The sequence below is a fragment of the Salvia hispanica genome, chromosome 4 (genome assembly GCF_029641045.1).
Source record: "Salvia hispanica isolate PSC_SH4W2 chromosome 4, Shi_PSC_v1, whole genome shotgun sequence".
NCBI lineage: Eukaryota > Viridiplantae > Streptophyta > Magnoliopsida > Lamiales > Lamiaceae > Salvia > Salvia hispanica.
This window is the reverse complement of record NC_142695.1, coordinates 59,543,762-59,565,760: the sequence shown is the minus strand read 5'-3', so window position 1 is coordinate 59,565,760 and position 21,999 is coordinate 59,543,762. Positions and strand designations below refer to the sequence as shown.

Below are 21,999 nucleotides of genomic sequence, written 5' to 3'. Positions count from 1 at the left end.
TATGCTGAAGACGAAGAATTTGCCAAAAGAGCTATGGGCAGAAGCAGTGGCGTGCGCCGTATACCTGTCTAACAGGTCTCCAACAAAAAGTGTCTAGGGAATGACTCCTCAAGAAGCTTGGAGCGGGAGAAAATCAGGGATCGCCCACTTGAGAGTGTTCGGGAGCAAAGCTTATGCACATGTACCGGATCAAACGAGGAGTAAACTCGATGATAAAAGCAAGCCATTCATCTTCATCGGGTACGACTCTAACACTAAAGGCTATAAGTTATATGATCCAACTTCGCAGAAAACCATGATTAGCCGAGATGTGGAGTTCGATGAAGAAGGAGTATGGGATTTCGGCTCAGACAGTGACTTCACCTTCATACCACCATTTGGAGAGCAAAGAACAGGTGAGCAGACCGGAGATGTCACGACCACAACTCCCTAGTGCTAGTGAGCGTAGCTATTTCGCGACTAAACGATTCTCAATAATCAAGGGACAACAATAAAAGGATGAAATCACTTAAAACAAAAGTATCAAAGGCATATGGGTACATAGTCAAAACGTGTTCAGAGTATCAAGACTAAGTTCATAGCTTTCTAGCACAAAATTCTAGATTTGCAGCGGAAGAGTCCAAGAAAAAATAGCACGTATGAAGACATGCTACTTTGGGCTACCTAACTACTTATTTAAAAGAAAAGCTTGTCCCAACACCTTCGCCTGCTTGTCCACGTTCAACCTGCACATTTGAAAATAACATGCAGGGCTGAGTATTTGATATACTCAGTGGGCACATTGCCAAAAATGGTTCTATCTTTAATTGTCAATGCCACAGTTGAGTGATCACGGGGTTTTACTTAAAAGACCCAAGTCACTAAAATACTTTTCCTTGAGTAAAGATTTGATTGCGCAATCACATAACATAGATATACCATATCTGAAACTGATGTGAACCGGGAATGTGGCCACATTCCACGACGGTCACTGGACCGGCCAACTCCTTTGTTAGCTCACGATCCCCTTATGTGTACACTAGTCCGAGTAGGGTTTGCGGCCCTACTGGGACCCGAATTCGATTTAACTTAAATTGGCATAGCCAAGCAGATAGGTAATCATAAAACAAAAATGGCATGACAACATACTTGAGCAAAGATTCACATTTTCATACTAAAATCACGTTTTGAAAGAATGCCCACCTCAAAAGCTAAAGCTCCTTTCGAAATTTCCTTAACTTGGTCTTAGATGACGTTCGAAGACGTCCCTTTAGGAAATAAAATGATACTTAATTAGATTTTGAGATATCCGTTAAGCTTAAACATGAATGCATCCTAAGTGCGTGATCATTTTATTCTTCCTCTAAAAATTTTCTAGAAGAGTTCTAGAATTCTTGAATATTAATTAAATCAGTAGATTTAATTAATTTAAAACAATTGCTTAAGTAGAGGGTGCTACCTCCTAAGCCATTCATTTAAGGTACTAAGTTAAGCTCGAGGTCTATTCACCGTTAGCGTATCGTTTTTTTTTTCTTAAATTTAATCATTTGAGCACTCTTGCTACTTTCCGGAAAAATTAGACTTATCTTCGTGGAATTAATTAGCGGACTATTATTTAATCCATAACATGGGAGAGTCCAAGATTTAAATTCTTAGCCCATACTTTATTTTAATCAGTGGCCCAACCTATTACTAAAGAGGCCCAACAAAAACAAAATAAGGGAGGCCCAAATACTCCCTCTTCTCAAAACCATCGGCCTCTCCCTCTAACACAATCCCCAAATCAACACACACAACCCTAGACCTTCTCCCTCTTCTCTCTCGGCGGTATCGCCGCTCCGGAGCACCGTTCGCCGCCTCTTCGTCGGGTCGCCGCTGTCTCGCTGTCAACGCTGCTGTCTCGCCGTCAATTATTGACCGGCGGCGAGCCCTTGCTGCTGTCGTCGCGCGAGAACTTGGGGAAAATAGCGCCTCCGCAATTCCCTCTCCGTTCATCCCTCGTTCGTTCTCGGCGACTCAGCGTCGTCGCCGGCATCTCCGGCTGAGGCAGACGCTGCTTGGTCCGCCTTGAAGACCAGCGCCGCTGCCACCGCTTCGCGAGGCCTCGCTGCCGGGATCTCAACGCCCCAGAGAGGGCGTCTACTTCTGCCATCGTCGCGTCCAATCGACGTCACAGTTCCAGCCACGGTTGCTGCCTCCATCGCGTGGTCAGCCCCTGCTGCCCGTACGAAGCCGGCAGCCACCGTCCTTCGCCGAGACACTCTTGAACCGCCACGGCAGTCCCCAAAACAACTCCAAACAGCCCCGACTAACCCCGAAGATAAGTTCTCTACTCCAAGTTGCGTTCTTTTCTGTATTTTCAATTAACCGCCGTGGGGGTGTTCAATCTGGTTTGTTCGATTGGTTAATTGAGTTGATTTTTGGAGGGAACACTAGCTCCCTGGAACGAATTTCTACATATGTGTGCTACTGGTTTCGAGCATAAAGGCAGCCTATTGTACTTCTTGTTCCATTTATGTGTTAAAGCTCTAACAAGGCTACTACTGTTATGAGATTCCTATAGCCATGGTTCTATGTTCTTGAGCTAGCATGATGTTCTAACAAGGGCAGAGGGTGTGCTTGTGTTATATTGATTGTGGTTCTTAATTTGTGGTGCCTCTATATGATGACATGAGAATTTGATTGGGAGAAAAGGATGGAGGTGTATTATCTCTGAAATTCGAAGGAGTGGCTGACTTGCTGCTGCTCACTACTTGCTCTACCCTCTAACTCTCTGTTTTTGCTTAATTTTGATGGTATGCAGAAGGGAGTTGAATGTGTTGTGGAGGGGATTTTTATAGATTGGTTGTGGTGTACTCGTGAGCGTTAAATGAGGCTGCTGAAACTCTTGTTGTTATGCTGCAGAATATCTCCCTTTTCTTTGATCTTTTGCAGCAACTTTAACTGAAATTTGGTGGTATACTAAGGGTATAAGGACTGTGCATTCATGTTATTTGTTGTTTTCCCTTTTCTTTTTGCAGAGGCTTAATGGGGAATCAGGAGCTGCAGCTGCCCTTGCCCTTTTTGGCAAGAAAATTTGGTCTATTTTGGAAAGGTTGCTGCTCCCTTCCCTTTACTTAGGAGACGGTCAGTCTCAGCATTTGCAGGGTCCTTATTTGATCTTGTTCCTTCATGTTACAGGTGCTCAAAATAGGTGTTAGCTCGATCTTGACTTACTTCAACCCAAGGGGCCGAGAGAAGGGTTTGGGGCCTGAGGAGGAAGTCCAACAGTAGAAGCTACACTATATAGTTTCTCTTCTAAGCTTTAGGCCCATACTTGTATATTTTGTATAAGTATTCAAATTTCCTTTTTCTTAAACTCTTACTTCCCATGTGTTTCATTATGTAAGCTAGAGTGTATTTTGATAGTAGTTGCACTTTCTTAGCTAGAAAACGAACTCTTCATCTTCTTTCTCGTTAGTTATGGCTCGTAAATAAAAATGGAGTAGTTTTGGTTCATTCCAACTCTATTTATTTACTATTTTTTTTGTAACTAATCGGCACTTAAATAAACACAAAGTAACGAGTTCTTATTTATTTCATCGTAACAAGAGAGTGACACATTTCCATGTTGGTGAACCCTTACAACTTAAGCCGAAACGAAAATCAACGAGCGGGTATTACATTCTACCATCCTTAACGAAAATTTCGTCCCGAAATTTTGCTTATGTTACTCAAACAGTTCTGGGTACTTTTCCTTCATTTTGTCTTCCAATTCCCACGTAGCTTCCTCGTGACCATGATGCTTCCATAAAACTTTCACTGTTACAACGGACTTATTCCTCAATTCCTTGACCTTCCTATCCAAGATTGCCTCTGGCTTCTCTTCATAGCTTAAGTCTGATTCCAAAACCATCTCCTCTTGGTGAACTATGTGTTTTGGGTCGAACACATATTTCCTCAATTGAGACACGTGAAAAACGTTGTGCACGTTCCCAAAACTCGGTGGGAGTGCCAATCTGTACGCCACAGGACCCACTTCTTCTAGAATTTCGTAGGGTCCGATGAAACGTGGTCTTAGCTTGCCCTTGACGCCAAATCTCGTAATTCCTTTAGATGGAGATACTTTTAGAAAAACTTTGTCTCCCGCCTTGAACTGCAGGTCGGTTCAGCGAGCATCCGCGTAAGACTTCTGCCTGTCTTGAGCTTCCTTGATCTGGCGAACGATCTCTATCATTTCCTCTACAGAATCCGGTCCAAGCATCTTTCTCTCACCGACCTCATCCCAATAAAGTGGTGATCTACATTTCCTCCCATACAGTGCTTCATATGGGGCCATGTTTATAGTCGCCTGATAACTGTTATTGTAAGCAAACTCTATAAGTGGCAATACTGGCTCCCATTTTCCTCCGCGGTCGAGCACTACGGCCCTCAACATATCTTCTAAGGTTTGGATTGTCCTCTCAGACTGCCCATCTGTCTGTGGATGGAATGCAGTACTGAAATTCAATCTAGTGCCTAGCTCTTGCTGCAGGCTTATCCAAAATCTGGAAGTAAATTTTGGATCCCTGTCTGATGTGATCGTCACCGGTATTCCATGTAACCGTATGATCTCTTGCACATAGATCTGAGCTAACTTGTCCGATCCGTAAGTGATACGAACTGGTACAAAGTGGGCGCTCTTGGTGAGGCGATCTATAATCACCCAAATAGCAGTATTCCCTCGTTGTGACTTTGGCAATCCTGTCACGAAATCCATTGCAATGTGCTCCCATTTCCACTCGGGAATTTCCAGGGTTGCAATTTCCCATAGGGTCGTTGATGTAGAGCCTTCACTTGTTGACATGCTAGGCACCTTTCTACAAACGACGCTATGCTCCTCTTCATGCCATCCCACCAAAAATGCTTCTTCATATCTTGATACATTTTCGTACCTCCTGGGTGGGCGGTATAGGGTGTCTCATGTGCTTCACTCATGATCTCATTTCTGAGAGCCTTGTCATTGGGCACACATAATCTTCCTTCAAAAGTGAGGGCGTTATCCGCTTCTTCGCGGTAACTCACCTCTTTTCCCGTCCTCACTTTAAGTCGAATTTTCTCTAATGCTTCATCACTCCTCTGAGCCTCAACAATTCTGGCTCTTAAGTCTGGCTCAATCACTAGAGTGGCGATTCTACTTTCCACCGTCTCTGGTGCTCTTACTACCTCCAATCGCATCTTAGCGAATTCCCGTATGAGTTCCTCATTTTGTGTAAGGAAGGTGGCCACTTGGGGTGTAGTTTTCCTGCTCAAGGCATCTGCCACTACATTCACCTTGCCTGGGTGGTAATTTATACCACAGTCGTAATCCTTGACTAACTCGAGCCATCTGCGTTGTCGCATATTTAAATCCTTCTGCTCGAAAAAGTACTTAAGGCTCTTGTGGTCCGTGAAGATCTCACATCGAACTCCGTAGAGGTGATGTCTCCAAATCTTCAAGGCATGTACCACTGCCGCTAGTTCCAAATCATGAGTGGGGTAGTTTAACTCGTGTGGCCTGAGTTGGCGTGACGCGTATGCGATCACCTTGCCATTCTGCATCAATACGCATCCAAGTCCGACTTTTGAAGCATCGGTGTACACTACATAGCCTGCTTCTGGTGCTGGCACGGCTAGGACTGGTGCGATGGTCAGCTTTTCTTTTAATAGTTGGAAACTTGCTTCGCACTCCGGCGTCCAATTGACCTTAACTCCTTTCTTGAGCTGCTGAGTCAATGGTCTGGCTATTTTAGAAAATCCTTCAATGAACCTCCGATGGTATCCAGCCAAACCTAAGAAACTTCGAATTTCACTCGGTGTTGTCGGTGACTGCCAACGTTGTACTGCTTCCACTTTTGCAGGGTCCACTCGGATCCCTTCTGCCGTTACTATGTGTCCTAGGAAGTTCACCTCGTTGAGCCAGAACTCACATTTGCTAAACTTAGCATAGAGCTTCTCGGCTCTCAACGTCTCTAAGGTGGTTCTCAGATGTTCCTCGTGTTCCTTCTCGTTCTTCGAGTAGATGAGTACATCAATAAAGACTAGGACGAACTTGTCCAAGTATGGGTGGAACACGCGGTTCATTAAGTCCATGAACACTGCCGGGGCATTTGTGAGCCCGAAAGGCATCACTGTGAATTCGTAATGGCCGTATCTGGTGCGGAATGCTGTCTTGGGTACATCGTCATGTCGGACCTTCAGTTGGTGATAGCCTGATCTCAAGTCCATTTTTGAGAATACACCGGCCCCTCGAAGTTGGTCAAAAAGGTCATCAATCCTCGGTAGAGGATACTTGTTCTTGAGCGTCAGCTTGTTCAACTTCCGGTAGTCGATACACATTCTCAGTGTTCCATCCTTCTTCTTTACGAAGAGCACTGGTGCGCCCCATGGTGACACACTGGGTCGGATGAAGCCTAGGTCTAGTAGTTCCTGTAACTGTATCTTGAGTTCTTCTAACTCTTTAGGCGTCATTCTGTATGGTGCCTTCGATACTGGGGCCGATCCTGGTTCGAGATCGATTGTGAATTCTAATTGCCTGTCTGGCGGCAATCCAGGTAGTGCGTCTGGGAAGACATCTGGAAATTCTCGTACCACTGCTACATCTTCAATCTTACGGTCCTCTTTCTCTTCTCCATTCAGGTACACGAGGTATGCAGGGTATCCTTTTCTTATCATAGTGGTTGCTTGTAGTGCAGAAATTATGGACTTTCGTCGCCTCATGAAGATTCCGTGGAAGATTGTGGGTTCCTTCCCTGGGTATTGCAGGGAGATCTGCCTTTCCTTACAAAGAATGGTAGCGTAGTTTTCGGCTAACCAATCCATTCCCAATATGATGTCGACGCTCCACATCAACATCACATGCAAATTGTGAGCCACTAACTTAAGGTTTCCCATAGTGAACTCTACGTTTGAGCAAGTTCGTGTGATGTCTATAAGGCCTCCTACGGGTGAGGACACCCTCATCTTATGTTCGATTGCATCAGTAGGTAGTTCTAAAGTATCCACGCAAGGTGCTGATATGAACGAGTGTGATGCACCAGTATCAAACAAAATGGCAATAGGTATGTTGAGGAGAGTTCCCATACCTGCCAGATTGCCCTGCTCCTGGTTCCCTGGCTCCGTCTTAGGCTGCCTCTGTCTCAGTGCAAAAGCTCTGGCCTGAGTGGGAAGCCTTTGCCGTAACTGCCGCTGGTGTTGTGGAGCTTGGGGTAGGGCCGCTTTTCCTTTCGGCTCAGCTTGAAGTGCCCGCAGTTGCGGACGCTGCCCCTGATAGTTCTGTCCCCCTCTGACTCCAGCGTTCCTATCCGGGCATTCTCTGGAGAAATGTCCACCCTTGCCACAGTAGAATGCACCTATCCGTCCCAGCCTTGCACTCCCCATGATGATTCCTTGAGCACTTAGCACAGGGAGGGGCTCTAGTTCGGTACTCTACCACCTGGTTCGGAGCGGCTTGCTTTCCACCATTCTGTGGTGGCCTCAGAGCAACTTGCTGCCTTTTAGTCTCATTTGGGGCACGATCTCCATCCCACTTCCTTTTCTCTCGGAAGTTGTGCTGTTGTTGAGGTGGTGTTGCGGCAACAGGCACAATTGACCTCTCTTTGGGCATGGCTGCCTCAATATCCAAAGCTCGACTCAGTGATTCGGGGTATGATAACCCTCCAAGGCTTGCCAAGGCCATCCTTATTTCGGACCTCAGACCGGCACAAAATTTATCAGCCATCTTTTCATCAGTATCAACTTGATCAGGTGCATAGCGAGACATGTCACAGAACATTCGGTCATACTTAGTAACGGACATCCATCCTTGTTTCAGGTTATAGAACTCCACTTCCTTGCTCTTTCGGTAACTCTTCGGGATGTACTTGTCATACATTCCAGTCTTGAATTCATTCCAAGTCATCTGAGCCAGCTGCTCCGGGGTCATAGTTTTCTTCCGTGCTTCCCACCAGAAATCAGCTGATCCTGTCAGTTGGAAGGTCACACAAGTCAAGCGTTCCTGGTCATTGCAGTGCAGGAAGTTGAAGATACGCTCCATGGCACGTATCCAGTTCTCGGCCGTAGCCGGATCCCCTAAGCCATTGAACACTGGGGGGTTCTGTCTCAGAAAAAGTTCCTCTACTCGCCGCTCCTGTGGAGGTGGAGGCGGCGGAGGAGGTGGTGGGGTCATCCCTCTTCCCGCTCCATTTCCTCGTGGTACATTTTGTGGCGCCTCGCCATTCCTTCTTGGCCGTCCGGCACGTCTCCTTGGTGGCATTCTGTTCTAAGGATAACAAGGTTAACATGGATTTATACTCATCGAATGTCATGATCGTACCCACTAGCTTCATTAAATGCACCATTCTTTTGAACATAAGGAGTAAAATAACAAATATCGAATAACATAGCCAAGAAACATCACATGTCATAAGTCAAGGGAAAAATTGCCTCTAGAGAGGACTTAATATCTGATACATGTGAGGGCAATAAGGGAAATAAGAAAGCTCCTAAAAAGGTTCGATACATGAGAAGAGAAAACATGATGCTAAGCTACTACGATAAACACGCCTGAGGCCCGTCATATCAACCCTACTCAGAGTCGCTGCTGATCCACATCGGGTCGCCATGACTAGTCCCCTGATGGAATGCCTCGGTCGGAGGCACCGGCTCCTCGGGGTGCTCCGGCACTGCCACAGGCTCTGGTGGCCCCGGGGCTGCTACTGGTGCAATGGGAATGTCGGTCCCAGCGGCCAAATCCCTGCGCAACCGCCATGTACGGTTGTACAGCTCATTGAAGGAAGCCAAGTCCACCGGGTGGAGGAACAGCTGTAGTACCTCCGGGTGGGGCTCCACTGGGGGTGGAGGTATCTCTGGTGGTGGTCCGGCCGGTGGTGGGGGAACGAACTCCAACCCCAAATCAGCGAGGCCGCCAATCTGTGGCTCCTCCTCAGCGGGACCATCCTCCCTCATCTCGCTCCACTCCAAAACCTCCTCGGGCTCCTCATCCGTGTCCTCTCCCTCGGAGTCCTCCTCACTGACCTCATCGTCGTCTGCGCCCTCCTCCTCTGAGTCCTTGTCGTCATCCTCAACCGCCGCGCTGCTCCCCATAGACCCGGTCTCATCACTCGAGTCGGGCGTAACCTCTACAAGGCCCCTCTCACGGGCGGGAGCTCGAGACGACTGCCCCTCCTCGAATACTCCGCCTGCACCCCGCATGAGGGCCAAGGGTGGCAACCTGCGAAATCTCTCGCTCCCGGGCGCTTGTGTCTCTGGTGGGGGCCCATCACCGAAGTGGAAGCACCCTGCTGAGACCGCGCTCAGGAAACCAGGCATATCCCCAATAGGCTCATACGTGGGAGGCGGGGACGACGTGTACAACTCGGCAGTGGCCGTCATCCAACTCTGCCACTCCTCGGGAAACAAACCGACGAGCCTCATGATACCCTCGTAGGGCTTCACCCCATGACAGTTGGCCTCGTCCCATAACTTTGCGTAGTGTGCCACGAACTCTGCCAGCGTATCCCCATGGCAGCGGCGGTAGGACCGGAAATAGCGAACCACTGCCTCGGAATCCGCGCCAGCTCGGAGCGGCCTACGATGGGTGTAGCGCTGTCGTGCCATCTGTACGAAAGAATGGGCTCTCAAAAACGCGAAAAGAGAAAATAACGTAGAAGTAATATGCATAGTGAACTATATAGTACTAGCCATCGTATCGATAAGCCGTTAGGGTTTTCCCTGATAGGGGTAGATCGTATTAGTATTCGTTTTGAGTGACACGTGGGCCCTCATAATTTTGGACGTTCTTTCTCCTTTTTAAACGTAAAGGTCGTAATACAGTACGCCGTAGTTCGCATTTAAAGTTCCATATTTCAAGAAAAGTTAGGGGTTCGCCCTATCTTGCATCTTTTCGTTGATTTCATCGCTCTTGGAAGCGGTGCAAGAGTTGTCATTCACGACTATTCGTTCATAGATACTCTAGCCTAATGTACCTCCTTAGGCGCTTTAGGTTTGCATGCATAGTCCCAGATGTGAGCTATTAACACTATTACCATAAGTCCAAAGATCACATAGCTGGTCATGCGTAGCTCATTACACTTAGTGTCCAAAAGCAACTCATAACGTTTCATGAAAAACACATCTTTTTCAAAGAGATTGCACAGCTTTTGCATGACTAAAACATTACTATACATTTTTTTTTTTGAAACTTCATCAAGAAATATAGGTATTTACCTCCTTTGCTTTGCTGTGGTTGAACGTGACGAGTCGAGGTGTTGGGTCCTTTAACATTCCATTTAAGTCATGTTCTGGCCTAGTGCTATCATTCTAGACTAAGGCTTGAAAGAAGGTTCTTGGGTCCAGAGCGAAAGAACGTTGCTCTGATACCACTCTGTCACGACCACAACTCCCTAGTGCTAGTGAGCGTAGCTATTTCGCGACTAAACGATTCTCAATAATCAAGGGACAACAATAAAAGGATGAAATCACTTAAAACAAAAGTATCAAAGGCATATGGGTACATAGTCAAAACGTGTTCAGAGTATCAAGACTAAGTTCATAGCTTTCTAGCACAAAATTCTAGATTTGCAGCGGAAGAGTCCAAGACAAAATAGCACGTATGAAGACATGCTACTTTGGGCTACCTAACTACTTATTTAAAAGAAAAGCTTGTCCCAACACCTTCGCCTGCTCGTCCACGTTCAACCTGCACATTTGAAAATAACATGCAGGGCTGAGTATTTGAAATACTCAGTGGGCACATTGCCAAAAATGGTTCTATCTTTAATTGTCAATGCCACAGTTGAGTGATCACGGGGTTTTACTTAAAAGACCCGAGTCACTAAAATACTTTTCCTTGAGTAAAGATTTGATTGCGCAATCACATAACATAGATATACCATATCTGAAACTGATGTGAACCGGGAATGTGGCCACATTCCACGACGGTCACTGGACCGGCCAACTCCTTTGTTAGCTCACGATCCCCTTATGTGTACACTAGTCCGAGTAGGGTTTGCGGCCCTACTGGACCCGAATTCGATTTAACTTAAATTGGCATAGCCAAGCAGATAGGTAATCATAAAACAAAAATGGCATGACAACATACTTGAGCAAAGATTCACATTTTCATACTAAAATCACGTTTTGAAAGAATGCCCACCTCAAAAGCTAAAGCTCCTTTCGAAATTTCCTTAACTTGGTCTTGGATGACGTTCGAAGACATCCCTTTAGGAAATAAAATGATACTTAATTAGATTTTGAGATATCCGTTAAGCTTAAACATGAATGCATCCTAAGTGCGTGATCATTTTATTCTTCCTCTAAAAATTTTCTAGAAGAGTTCTAGAATTCTTGAATATTAATTAAATCAGTAGATTTAATTAATTTAAAACAATTGCTTAACTAGAGGGTGCTACCTCCTAAGCCATTCATTTAAGGTACTAAGTTAAGCTCGAGGTCTATTCACCGTTAGCGTATCGTTTTTTTTTTCTTAAATTTAATCATTTGAGCACTCTTGCTACTTTCCGGAAAAATTAGACTTATCTTCGTGGAATTAATTAGCGGACTATTATTTAATCCATAACATGGGAGAGTCCAAGATTTAAATTCTTAGCCCACACTTTATTTTAATCAGTGGCTCAACCTATTACTAAAGAGGCCCAACAAAAACAAAATAAGGGAGGCCCAAATACTCCCTCTTCTCAAAACCATCGGCCTCTCCCTCTAACACAATCCCCAAATCAACACACACAACCCTAGACCTTCTCCCTCTTCTCTCTCGGCGGTATCGCCGCTCCACCAGGTCGCTGGAGCACCGTTCGCCGCCTCTTCGTCGGGTCGCCGCTGTCTCGCTGTCAACGCCGCTGTCTCGCCGTCAATTATTGACCGGCGGCGAGCCCTTGCTGCTGTCGTCGCGCGAGAACTTGGGGAAAATAGCGCCTCCGCAATTCCCTCTCCGTTCATCCCTCGTTCGTTCTCGGCGACTCAGCGTCGTCGCCGGCATCTCCGGCTGAGGCAGACGCTGCTTGGTCCGCCTTGAAGAAGAGCGCCGCCGCCACTGCTTCGCGAGGCCTCGCTGCCGGGATCTCAACGCCCCAGATAGGGCGTCTACTTCTGCCATCGTCGCGTCCAATCGACGTCACAGTTCCAGCCACGGTTGCTGCCTCCATCGCGTGGTCAGCCCCTGCTGCCCGTACGAAGCCGGCAGCCACCGTCCTTCGCCGAGACACTCTCGAACCGCCACGGCAGTCCCCAAAACAACTCCGAACAGCCCCGACTCACCCCGAAGATAAGTTCTCTACTCCAAGTTGCGTTCTTTTCTGTATTTTCAATTAACCGCCGTGGGGGTGTTCAATCTGGTTTGTTCGATTGGTTGTGTTTAATTGAGTTGATTTTTGGAGGGAACACTAGCTCCCTGGAACGAATTTCTACATATGTGTGCTACTGGTTTCGAGCATAAAGGCAGCCTATTGTACTTCTTGTTCCATTTATGTGTTAAAGCTCTAACAAGGCTACTACTGTTATGAGATTCCTATAGCCATGGTTCTATGTTCTTGAGCTAGCATGATGTTCTAACAAGGGCAGAGGGTGTGCTTGTGTTATATTGATTGTGGTTCTTAATTTGTGGTGCCTCTATATGATGACATGAGAATTTGATTGGGAGAAAAGGATGGAGGTGTATTACCTCTGAAATTCGAAGGAGTGGCTGACTTGCTGCTGCTCACTACTTGCTCTACCCTCTAACTCTCTGTTTTTGCTGAATTTTGATGGTATGCAGAAGGGAGTTGAATGTGTTGTGGAGGGGATTTTTATAGATTGGTTGTGGTGTACTCGTGAGCCTTAAATGAGGCTGCTGAAACTCTTGTTGTTATGCTGCAGAATATCTCCCTTTTCTTTGATCTTTTGCAGCAACTTTAACTGAAATTTGGTGGTATACTAAGGGTATAAGGACTGTGCATTCATGTTATTTGTTGTTTTCCTTTTTCTTTTTGCAGAGGCTTAATGGGGAATCAGGAGCTGCAGCTGCCCTTGCCCTTTTTGGCAAGAAAATTTGGTCTATTTTGGAAAGGTTGCTGCTCCCTTCCCTTTACTTAGGAGACGGTCAGTCTCAGCATTTGCAGGGTCCTTATTTGATCTTGTTCCTTCATGTTACAGGTGCTCAAAATAGGTGTTAGCTCGATCTTGACTTACTTCAACCCAAGGGGCCGAGAGAAGGGTTTGGGGCCTGAGGAGGAAGTCCAACAGTAGAAGCTACACTATATAGTTTCTCTTCTAAGCTTTAGGCCCATACTTGTATATTTTGTATAAGTATTCAAATTTCCTTTTTCTTAAACTCTTACTTCCCATGTGTTTCATTATGTAAGCTAGAGTGTATTTTGATAGTAGTTGCACTTTCTTAGCTAGAAAACGAACTCTTCATCTTCTTTCTCGTTAGTTATGGCTCGTAAATAAAAATGGAGTAGTTTTGGTTCATTCCAACTCTATTTATTTACTATTTTTTTTGTAACTAATCGGCACTTAAGTAAACACAAAGTAACGAGTTCTTATTTATTTCATCGTAACAAGAGAGTGACACATTTCCATGTTGGTGAACCCTTACAACTTAAGCCGAAACGAAAATCAACGAGCGGATATTACAGGAGAGGAGAACCAAGACAAACAACTCCACCTACATCTCCCACATCAGCTGTCAGAGACTCGCCACCATCTTTCTTGAATTAAAGAGCCACAGAACGCACACGAAGTTTGGATGGAGTGTATGACGACACAGAAAGGTTAGAAGATCTCACCTTACTTTGTCTATTTGCTAATTGTGAACCAGTTAGCTTTGAAGAAGCTACAACAAGTGAAAATTGACGAGTCGCGATGGATGAAGATATCAAAACCATCGAGAAGAATGACACATGGGAGCTAGTGTCACTACCAAAGGGACACAAGTCCATTGGAGTCAAGTGGGTGTATAAAATCAAGAAGAATTCTAATGGTGAAGTTGAAAGATATAAAGCTAGACTCGTCGCAAAAGGATATAGCCAAAGAGCTGGAATCGATTATGACGAGGTATTTGCTCCTGTCGCTCGCTTAGAAACTATTAGACTAATACTATCTCTTGCAGCCCAGAATAGATGGAAGATTTATCAAATGGATGTAAAGTCGGCTTTCTTGAATGGATTTCTTGATAAAGAAGTCTACATCAAGCAACCTGATGGTTATGTGGTGAAAGGCCAAGAAGACAAAGTGTTGAGGTTGAAGAAAGCCTTGTACGGGCTAAAGCAAGCACCGAGAGCGTGGAATACCAGGATCGACAAATATCTTGAAGATAACGGCTTCACCAAATGCCCACATGAGCACGCGCTCTATGTGAAAAGTAAAGGAAATAATATCTTAATAGTGTGCTTGTATGTGGATGATCTCATTTTTACAGGAAACAATCCAAAAATGTTCGAGGAATTCAAGAAGGCCATGACTAAAGAATTTAAGATGACAGACATCGGGCTGATGGCATACTACCTCGGAGTGGAGGTAAAGCAACGAGAAGATGGAATATTCATTACACAAGAACACTACGCAAAGGAGATCCTGAAGAAGTCCAAAATGGAGGACTGCAAACCAATCAATACACCGGTGGAATGCGGGATCAAGCTATCAAAGAACGATAAAGAAGAAAAGGTGGATCCGACGCTATACAAGAGCTTGGTTGGAAGCCTACGGTACTTAACTTGCACAAGGCCAGATATATTGTACGCTACAGGACTCATAAGTCGCTACTTAACTCCGATATCTCAAAGGTACGATCGACTATGGCCTATTATATTCAGCTGCTAACGATTGTAGACTTGTTGGCTACAGTGATAGTGATTGGGCTGGAGACAACGATGACCGAAAGAGTACAAGTGGATATGTGTTTTACATGTGAGACACAACCTTCACTTGGATGTCTAAGAAGCAGCCCATTGTCACATTATCAACATGCGAAGCCGAATATGTGGCAGCCACCTTCAGTGTTTGTCATACAGTATGGCTCAGAAGTTTATTATCGGAGCTCGGGTGGCCACAAAAGGAGCCAACAACTATTTGTGTGGGTAACAAGTCGGCGATTGCGCTATCCAAAAATCCAGTGTTCCACAACCGAAGCAAGCACATCGACACCCGCTACCACTACATCAGAGACTGCGTTGCAAATCAGGAGATCCAAGTCGAGTATGTGAAATCACAAGATCAAGTTGCCGATATTTTCACAAAGCCCCTCAAGTACGAAGACTTTATCAAGATCAGGACGTTGCTCGGAATGACAAATCAAGTTTAAGGGGGGTGTTGGAATAAATAATTAAACTTGACTTTGTAGTAGAATTATCTAGATATTAGTAAGTATTAAAATATCTAGATATTTTAAGAGAATTCTCTAGATTATAGATATTTTGTAGAATTCTCTAGAATTAGGATGTATTAAAATATTTAGATATTTTAGTAGAATTTCCTAGAATGTTAGGAAAATATCTAGATTTTTTCATGGAGAAAAAATCTAGATATAAAATATTATAGAGAATTCTAGAATATGAAGTGAATCCCTATAAATAGGGGAGAGTTGTAACATTTTGGATAAGTTGAGAAGTTGTGAAGTTGAGAAAGTTTGAAAAATTGAGTGTTCTTTCCTTCCCCACATCAAAACATCTCCTAAACCATTTCCTACATATTCCATCCATCCTCCTCTCAAATATTTCCTCCAAACTAAATTATTCCTCCAACATATATCCTATATATTTCCAACAGATGTCAATGTAGCCCGCAACCCGTGGGCTGGCCCGAATAGCCCGCTAAATTTATAGGGTTAGGGTCGAAAATTTCTAGCCCGGTAAAAATAAAACCCGATAAGCCCGCACCCGATTAACCCGCGACCCGTTAGGGCCAGGCCCGAAAACCCGATGGGCTGGCCCGATAACCCGCTAAAATTTATATTTTTCAATTTTTTACTCCTAATTCAACACTTCGTTGACTAATTGTATGACATAGATAACTAAAAAAAGATAACTTTCAATTTTATGGTAAATATATAAATTATATATTGAATTTTTATTAATATAATAATTGTTAAATAAATTAATCTCACTAAAAGAATATTTAAATTTTTAACATGCATTAAAATTTCACGAAATATCAAAAATATTAGTATTTTATGATTGAGTTTAAGCATATATATCAAATTTATCATAATTAAATATTTTATATTTTATAAATATCACTAATTTTCATCATGATTTATTGGATTGTTCGAGCCTTAACCTTATCGGTAGCAACCCGATTAACCCGTCGGGCTAGCCCGAAACCCGAGCTTTTTGGGTTAGGGCCGAACTATTACAACCCGAAAGAAATCACAACCCGGCAAGCCCGCACCCGATTGACCCGCAACCCGAGTAGGGGTGGCCCGAAACCCGATGGGCCAGCCCGATTGACATCCCTAGTGATTAGGTATGTCGTTAGAAAGATAGAGACATGTTTTGGTTTGTTGTCTAAAACATTACATTGTTCATAGAGACGATGAAGCCTAACATAGTTAGGTAAGTCGATATATCATTAACATTCTCCTTTAAGAAAAAGAGAATACAAGTAATAAAATTAAACATAAAATCAAATTAAATCTCAAATTGATATACAGTCCAAAGTTTGGTATTCATTTTGATATAAATTAAACTCCAGCTGCCATTATGATACATGAGTCATACTTTGATAACCATTTATGAAATTAACCACAATCATAGTAGTACATTTATTTGTGTAATCTTTTATTGAAAAGCAGTTACATAATAACTTCAAGATTCATGTCTTCAAATTGTCACGGCCTCGACAAGCACCATCTTCACCCATTCTTTGCTTTTGTTGGGATCGGAATAGCAATCCGCGTCCGAATAGAGAAGGTGTACGACACGAGCAAGATTGACAACGCGTGTGAGGATTGGCATGGATGCCGGTGTTGGCTCAAGGCATTCTTGATTCATATCCTTCCATGCGTTCTTCACTCGTTGTTTAAGCTGAGCACGAGCATCATCCTCCAACACGCCATATTGTTTCATGTAGCAATGTATTGCTGAGGGTTTCTCCTCATACTACATGAATTAATTCGATAAATAAGAGACAATGCAAATGTAACATATGCATAACACGTGCATATGTTATATAGTACGTGCTTAGCGCCTAAGCACTAAAGCGCGCACACACATGCTGTAATGCCTACGTAGAACACGAATCTCGTCCAAACAAGACATCATTCTGAAGCGAAACCCTCTCAAAATAAGGTGAGTAAGTTCCTTTAACTTATCTAGTGCTGGAAAGAGCTCGCTTACATCCGAGTTTTCATCAATTTCTTCAATACCCAGTTTATACAGCCTAGTCATCTTCTCCAAGTTCGAGGCTTCATATGTCCAAGAATATATAGACATGAAGGTCAGGGTCTCAAGATTTTGTAGTGCATCTACTTCCAAAGGCTTCCAGTAAATTACATCAGACATGTAGAGATGACGAAGGCTGCTCATATCCTTGATAATATCCGGCACCTCCACCATAAAGTTTAAAGCTATATCCAGAACCTCAAGCCTTTTCAAGCCCCCCAACGAGTGTGGGATCTCTTCCACATAATTGTTTCTCAATCCCAAATACCTTAACTCGGTCAATGCCCCGATAGATTCTGATAAAGTCTTCGCCCCAAAATCTTCCATGTCGAGTATTTTGAGGAGTTCAAAACTCTTCCAATAAGACTGGCCTGCGTCGTCCAAGTATCGACCACCTCCATGGAAGATGAGAGAAACAAGATACTTGTCTTGATTCGTAGAGTGATTAAATTTGTCTTGATTTGTGGAGTGATTAAACTTGGCTCTGCCACAATGAATAACACGATGGCAAGGTCTCTCTAAGGGTCGATTATTTCCATTGTTCCTTAAGATCTCAAGGCCTATTTCCTCCTCTGCTTTTTTGATGGATAGCATGTGTAGTAGAGGATTCATGCGACACCTTTTCACTCTATAGATTTCTGGGTACGGGTGGACGACTTCAATAATGGATTGACCAGCTAACATGGCACATAGTGTATCTCCGGTTCTTAGTCCATTTGCAGCCCAAATATGGTGCAACTTCTCTTCTCTCATTATTGCATTTTCCTTAAAAAAGGACATATGCAAGAAACATGCCTTCAGTTCTTCATCCAATTCAAGATACACCGGTTCCAACAATTTCAATGTTTTACTCAAATCAATTGAATCAAAAAGTTCTTCCCATTCAATCCCTAAAAGTCTTTGCTTTGCTTTCTCCTTTCCAACATCTATTATAGCTATTGGCAAACCCCCACATTTCTTCAGCATCTCTTTCGCCTTCCTCTCCAACTCCTTTGAGAATTTGTTGTCATCACTTGTAAATTTATTAATTGTTTGCAAAAACAATTGCCAGCTCTTATCAGAATCCAAAGCTTTCATCTCATGAGTGTAATACTGTTGTTTAATCTGATGGCAACTGGTGATCAACAATCTACATTTATGCCCTGATTATATACCATGTTAAGAACTTAATGCAATAAGGGAGACAATGAAGGATACTGAAGTGTGAAGTTAGGAAGTGCTACATTGTGCGTGTACATATACTTCTGAAGAATTAGTTTTTGTTTCGTAACGTATTTTGATTGAGTTAAATATGGGCCGAAACATATTGTCAGAACCAAAAGCTAACACACTTAAAATGTGTAGGACCAAAATGGTATTTTGTGCAATTGTACAAGACCAATTTTGAACTTTCGTCTTTGATATATTAGTTCAACCAATTATATATCTAATATGATAAGTTTTGTGGGTGACAAGTAGAATTATATTAAAACAACTTAAATTATAATCTAGTTTAAAAGATTTCTATGCATTGTAAAAGCATATTAAAATCTATTTCTATCTAAAAAGGTGAATAAGTTTAAAGCATGCAGAATTGATTCCAACATAAGAAATAAAGAAACATACTTATGTATGAGAGGCATGCAAGGTCTGCCACGAAGGATCTGAAGCGCATTTCTGGAGACACGTTGTCGAGAACTATAAACCATGGCGGCATTTCTTCCAGGTGCCGGAGAAGCATCTGTCGGAGACTCTGGTTGTCCATCTCCTCCAACAACATAGAATCTCCATCAAGTGTCACCAACTGTCGTATCAGTTCCACAAGCACCTCATGTCTACTTGTAAAACTAGAAAGGCTTACCCATGCGCGGCAGCGCTTGAATTTTTCAACGACGGCCGCATGCTTGTATACTTGTCTCGCAAGAGTTGTCTTTCCCATACCAACCATCCCTTTGATAAGAGTAACTCTTAAAATAAGCCATGTCTCTTCACTAAGAGTCACTTTAAACACAAGCTTTTGTACGTCTTTCTCCAAGCCCACCACGACACCTTCATCTACTTCTTCTCCAGCAACTTGTGAACTACTCACCGCCTTATCAGCTCCAATCTCCATCATGCGCTTTTTTATCTTCCTCAGCGCATCTAGGTCCTTGGAGATAAAATAAGGCCTTGGCTCCGATTTGTGTTCCGCTGAAACTTGAGCCATCTCAGCAAAGTCAGCTAGCAAATTTTTTAGCCTGCTCATCTCTTCAGATTTATTGTCTCTGAAGAAGTCCAACATCATTCTGAGCTCTTTTATAACCTCTTTCAGGACTTCTAGTGTTTCAGGATGGTAATCAATAAACTCATCGGTCGTCGGCAACTCAATCAGAAAGCTCTCCAGTTTCCCTATCACCCCTAAGATGATGGCCTCTGACATGCTTATAGGCAAACTGCACGTACGAAAATTGACAACATTTACTCTGTAATGGTTATCTAAGATTTTGCTTCATTTTTACCAAATGGAAGAAAAGCACTAAGATCAATTCGAAAACAACTCTATTAAGTAGGAATCTAAAATAAAAAAATTTTAAAAAAAAAATCAAAACTAGTACTCCATGTCTCCGTCCCAACTAAGATAGCCGTATCCTTTTCGAGATGTTCTAACTAAAATGAATCATTTCTTTATTTAACAAAAAAAACATGCAATCACTTCTACTGTATTTCATCATTTACTTTACTCCCTCTCCATCTCTCCTACTTTACAACAAATTTTATGAATATCTTGAATATCTGTGCCCAAATGAAATAGTTTGTACTAGTAGTTTTGAAGGGGAGAGAAAGAAGTCTTATGTTAAACTCATATTATAATACTATAGCTATAACTTACTCCCTCCGCCCCACAAGAATATGCACTATTTCCTTTTTAGTCCTTTCCACAAGAATATGCACTTTCTAATTTAGAAACTCTTTTCTCTCTAATGAAGTGAGAACAATTCTCTACTAACAATACTTTATTTACTTTTTCTCTCTACTTCTCTCTTACTTTACCAATTTTGCATTAAAACTCGTGTCAAACCCAAAGTGCATATTCTTTGGGAGGGAGTATAAGTTTCAAATATATTAGATTCCGATTCATAAGATTTTGTAGAGTCTATGAATATATTAGATCCAGATCTAGATCCGGATTATTTATATTTCAAAATTAATCTTACACAAATCTGCATAATATCATAATTAACAGCAGTTGATGTGAACGAAACTAAATGAAGTTCCAAACCAAGCACTGATCTTAATTTACTGAATTAAGATTTAAGAGTTTTCCCTTTAATTTTGTTAGATATTTTAATACACTCATATTCATTGGTATAACTCTACTTGGAGTCAAATCAACAGTAAAAATGTAATCTAAATTTAAATGGATCTGGATCTCAAAAATGATAATGAAGATCCAAATCATATTTGAATTTGGTCCTAAAAATGAAACAACAAATAAAAAACCTTAAGAATATAAAGCAAGTTCCCAAACTTAAAAAGGGCTTTTGATTGAGATTTATATGCTATGTAAAATAATAAATCTCCTCAACACATTTCACCCAATTGTAGCACAAATTTATGAAGGAAAGGATTTCAAATCTAAGTAAAACAACATAATCATAAACATGGTGAATTGAATGGAAAAGATAATACCTTTTTTGCGAATTTTCTTCTTATCTTCGAGCAATTGAATGGTAGAGTGTATATCTTTCTAGAGTTGAAAGAGATTGAAACACAATATAGTTGAGTTTTAGCAAGTAGTAATTAATTGGGAGTAATAAAAAATTAATCTATCAACCACTACCTGACGAAGAACAATAAACTAATATTATAAAAAGTTTAGTGAACTTATATTGGTGTTTTCGATGGCATAATTTAACCTAAAGTCTCCTCGAAATAATAATTATTGTGGATTAAGTATGAAGTATCAATCATCTTAATGAAGTATATGCAGCATCAAGGTGTATGCCAGCTATTTTGTTAATTATTTTATCCTAGTTAATTACCACTAATAGGATTTGATCAAGTCTCTTCAACTTCCAAGAAGAATCTCAATGAAGATATTTTCAAACAAAATATTACTCACTCCGGCCTCTAAAAATAAAGATTTTTGAAATAATAAAGATTTTAATACAAAATTTATAAAATAAGCTGACAAGAAAAAGAAAAGTGGGATAGTAGATTATAGGTCCTACTTCATTAGAGAAAAAAAAAATTAAAAAAAAAAATAATTTATTTTTAGGAGACAAACTGAAAAGAAAATAGGAAGATTGATCGATGGGGGTACTATTATGGGGTACTATTATTATAAAAAAGTGTCAAATATTAATTCCAAAGATTCCTTCGTTTTGAAAGTTGAGTAGATATAAGTATATTACTAGCTTTTAATTCAAATCATACTATTATCTAAATTCTTTTGACTTTCATAGCTCTTAAATTAAGAAGACAATGGTGCAATGAAATGCAGTGAGCTAAAGTTGCAAATCCTACTCCTTTTTTTAGTGGTATACTCATTACTAGGGTTTAGGGTTTAGGGTATGTGCCTCAATTTATGGCCTAGTTGGTGAAAAGGGTGGACTACAACAGAGCTAGTTTTATTAAAAAATGTTTTGGGTGTATATTGGCACATGAGTTGTTTTATTATACCAAATACAACAAAACAGGTTAGGCCTTC

General features: G+C 42.2%; 1 protein-coding gene, 2 long non-coding RNA genes and 1 pseudogene across 3 annotated transcripts; 2 read left to right on the top strand and 2 right to left on the bottom strand.

The window, feature by feature from the left end:
- The first annotated feature begins 1,796 nt into the window (after positions 1–1,796).
- Positions 1,797–3,438, top strand: LOC148929771 (uncharacterized). The gene is made up of 2 exons (XR_016137818.1): positions 1,797–3,073; positions 3,160–3,438. It is a non-coding gene; the product is annotated as an uncharacterized LOC148929771 (long non-coding RNA).
- A 250-nt stretch (positions 3,439–3,688) lies between these two features.
- Positions 3,689–7,900, bottom strand: LOC148929770 (uncharacterized; annotated as a pseudogene).
- Positions 7,901–11,697: 3,797 nt separating this feature from the next.
- LOC125192905 (uncharacterized) lies at positions 11,698–13,383 on the top strand. The gene is made up of 2 exons (XR_007171493.2): positions 11,698–13,018; positions 13,105–13,383. It is a non-coding gene; the product is annotated as an uncharacterized LOC125192905 (long non-coding RNA).
- Positions 13,384–16,776: 3,393 nt separating this feature from the next.
- Positions 16,777–19,728, bottom strand: LOC125193438 (putative disease resistance RPP13-like protein 3). The gene is made up of 2 exons (XM_089057019.1): positions 18,936–19,728; positions 16,777–18,472 (listed from the first exon to the last, which is right to left on the bottom strand). The coding sequence occupies exons 1-2, from the start codon at positions 19,726–19,728 to the stop codon at positions 17,130–17,132; spliced, it is 2,136 nt and encodes a 711-aa protein (XP_088913145.1). The 3' UTR covers positions 16,777–17,129.
- Positions 19,729–21,999: the final 2,271 nt, after the last annotated feature.

Excerpts from the sequence above, each read along its gene's own strand:
- LOC125193438 (XM_089057019.1), bottom strand. The coding sequence starts at position 19,728 with ATGTCAGAGGCCATCATCTTAGGGGTGATAGGGAAACTGGAGAGCTTT. Across the intron at positions 18,473-18,935 it reads TGCATGCCTCTCATACATAA|GGCATAAATGTAGATTGTTG; the intron begins GTATGTTTCTTT and ends GTATATAATCAG.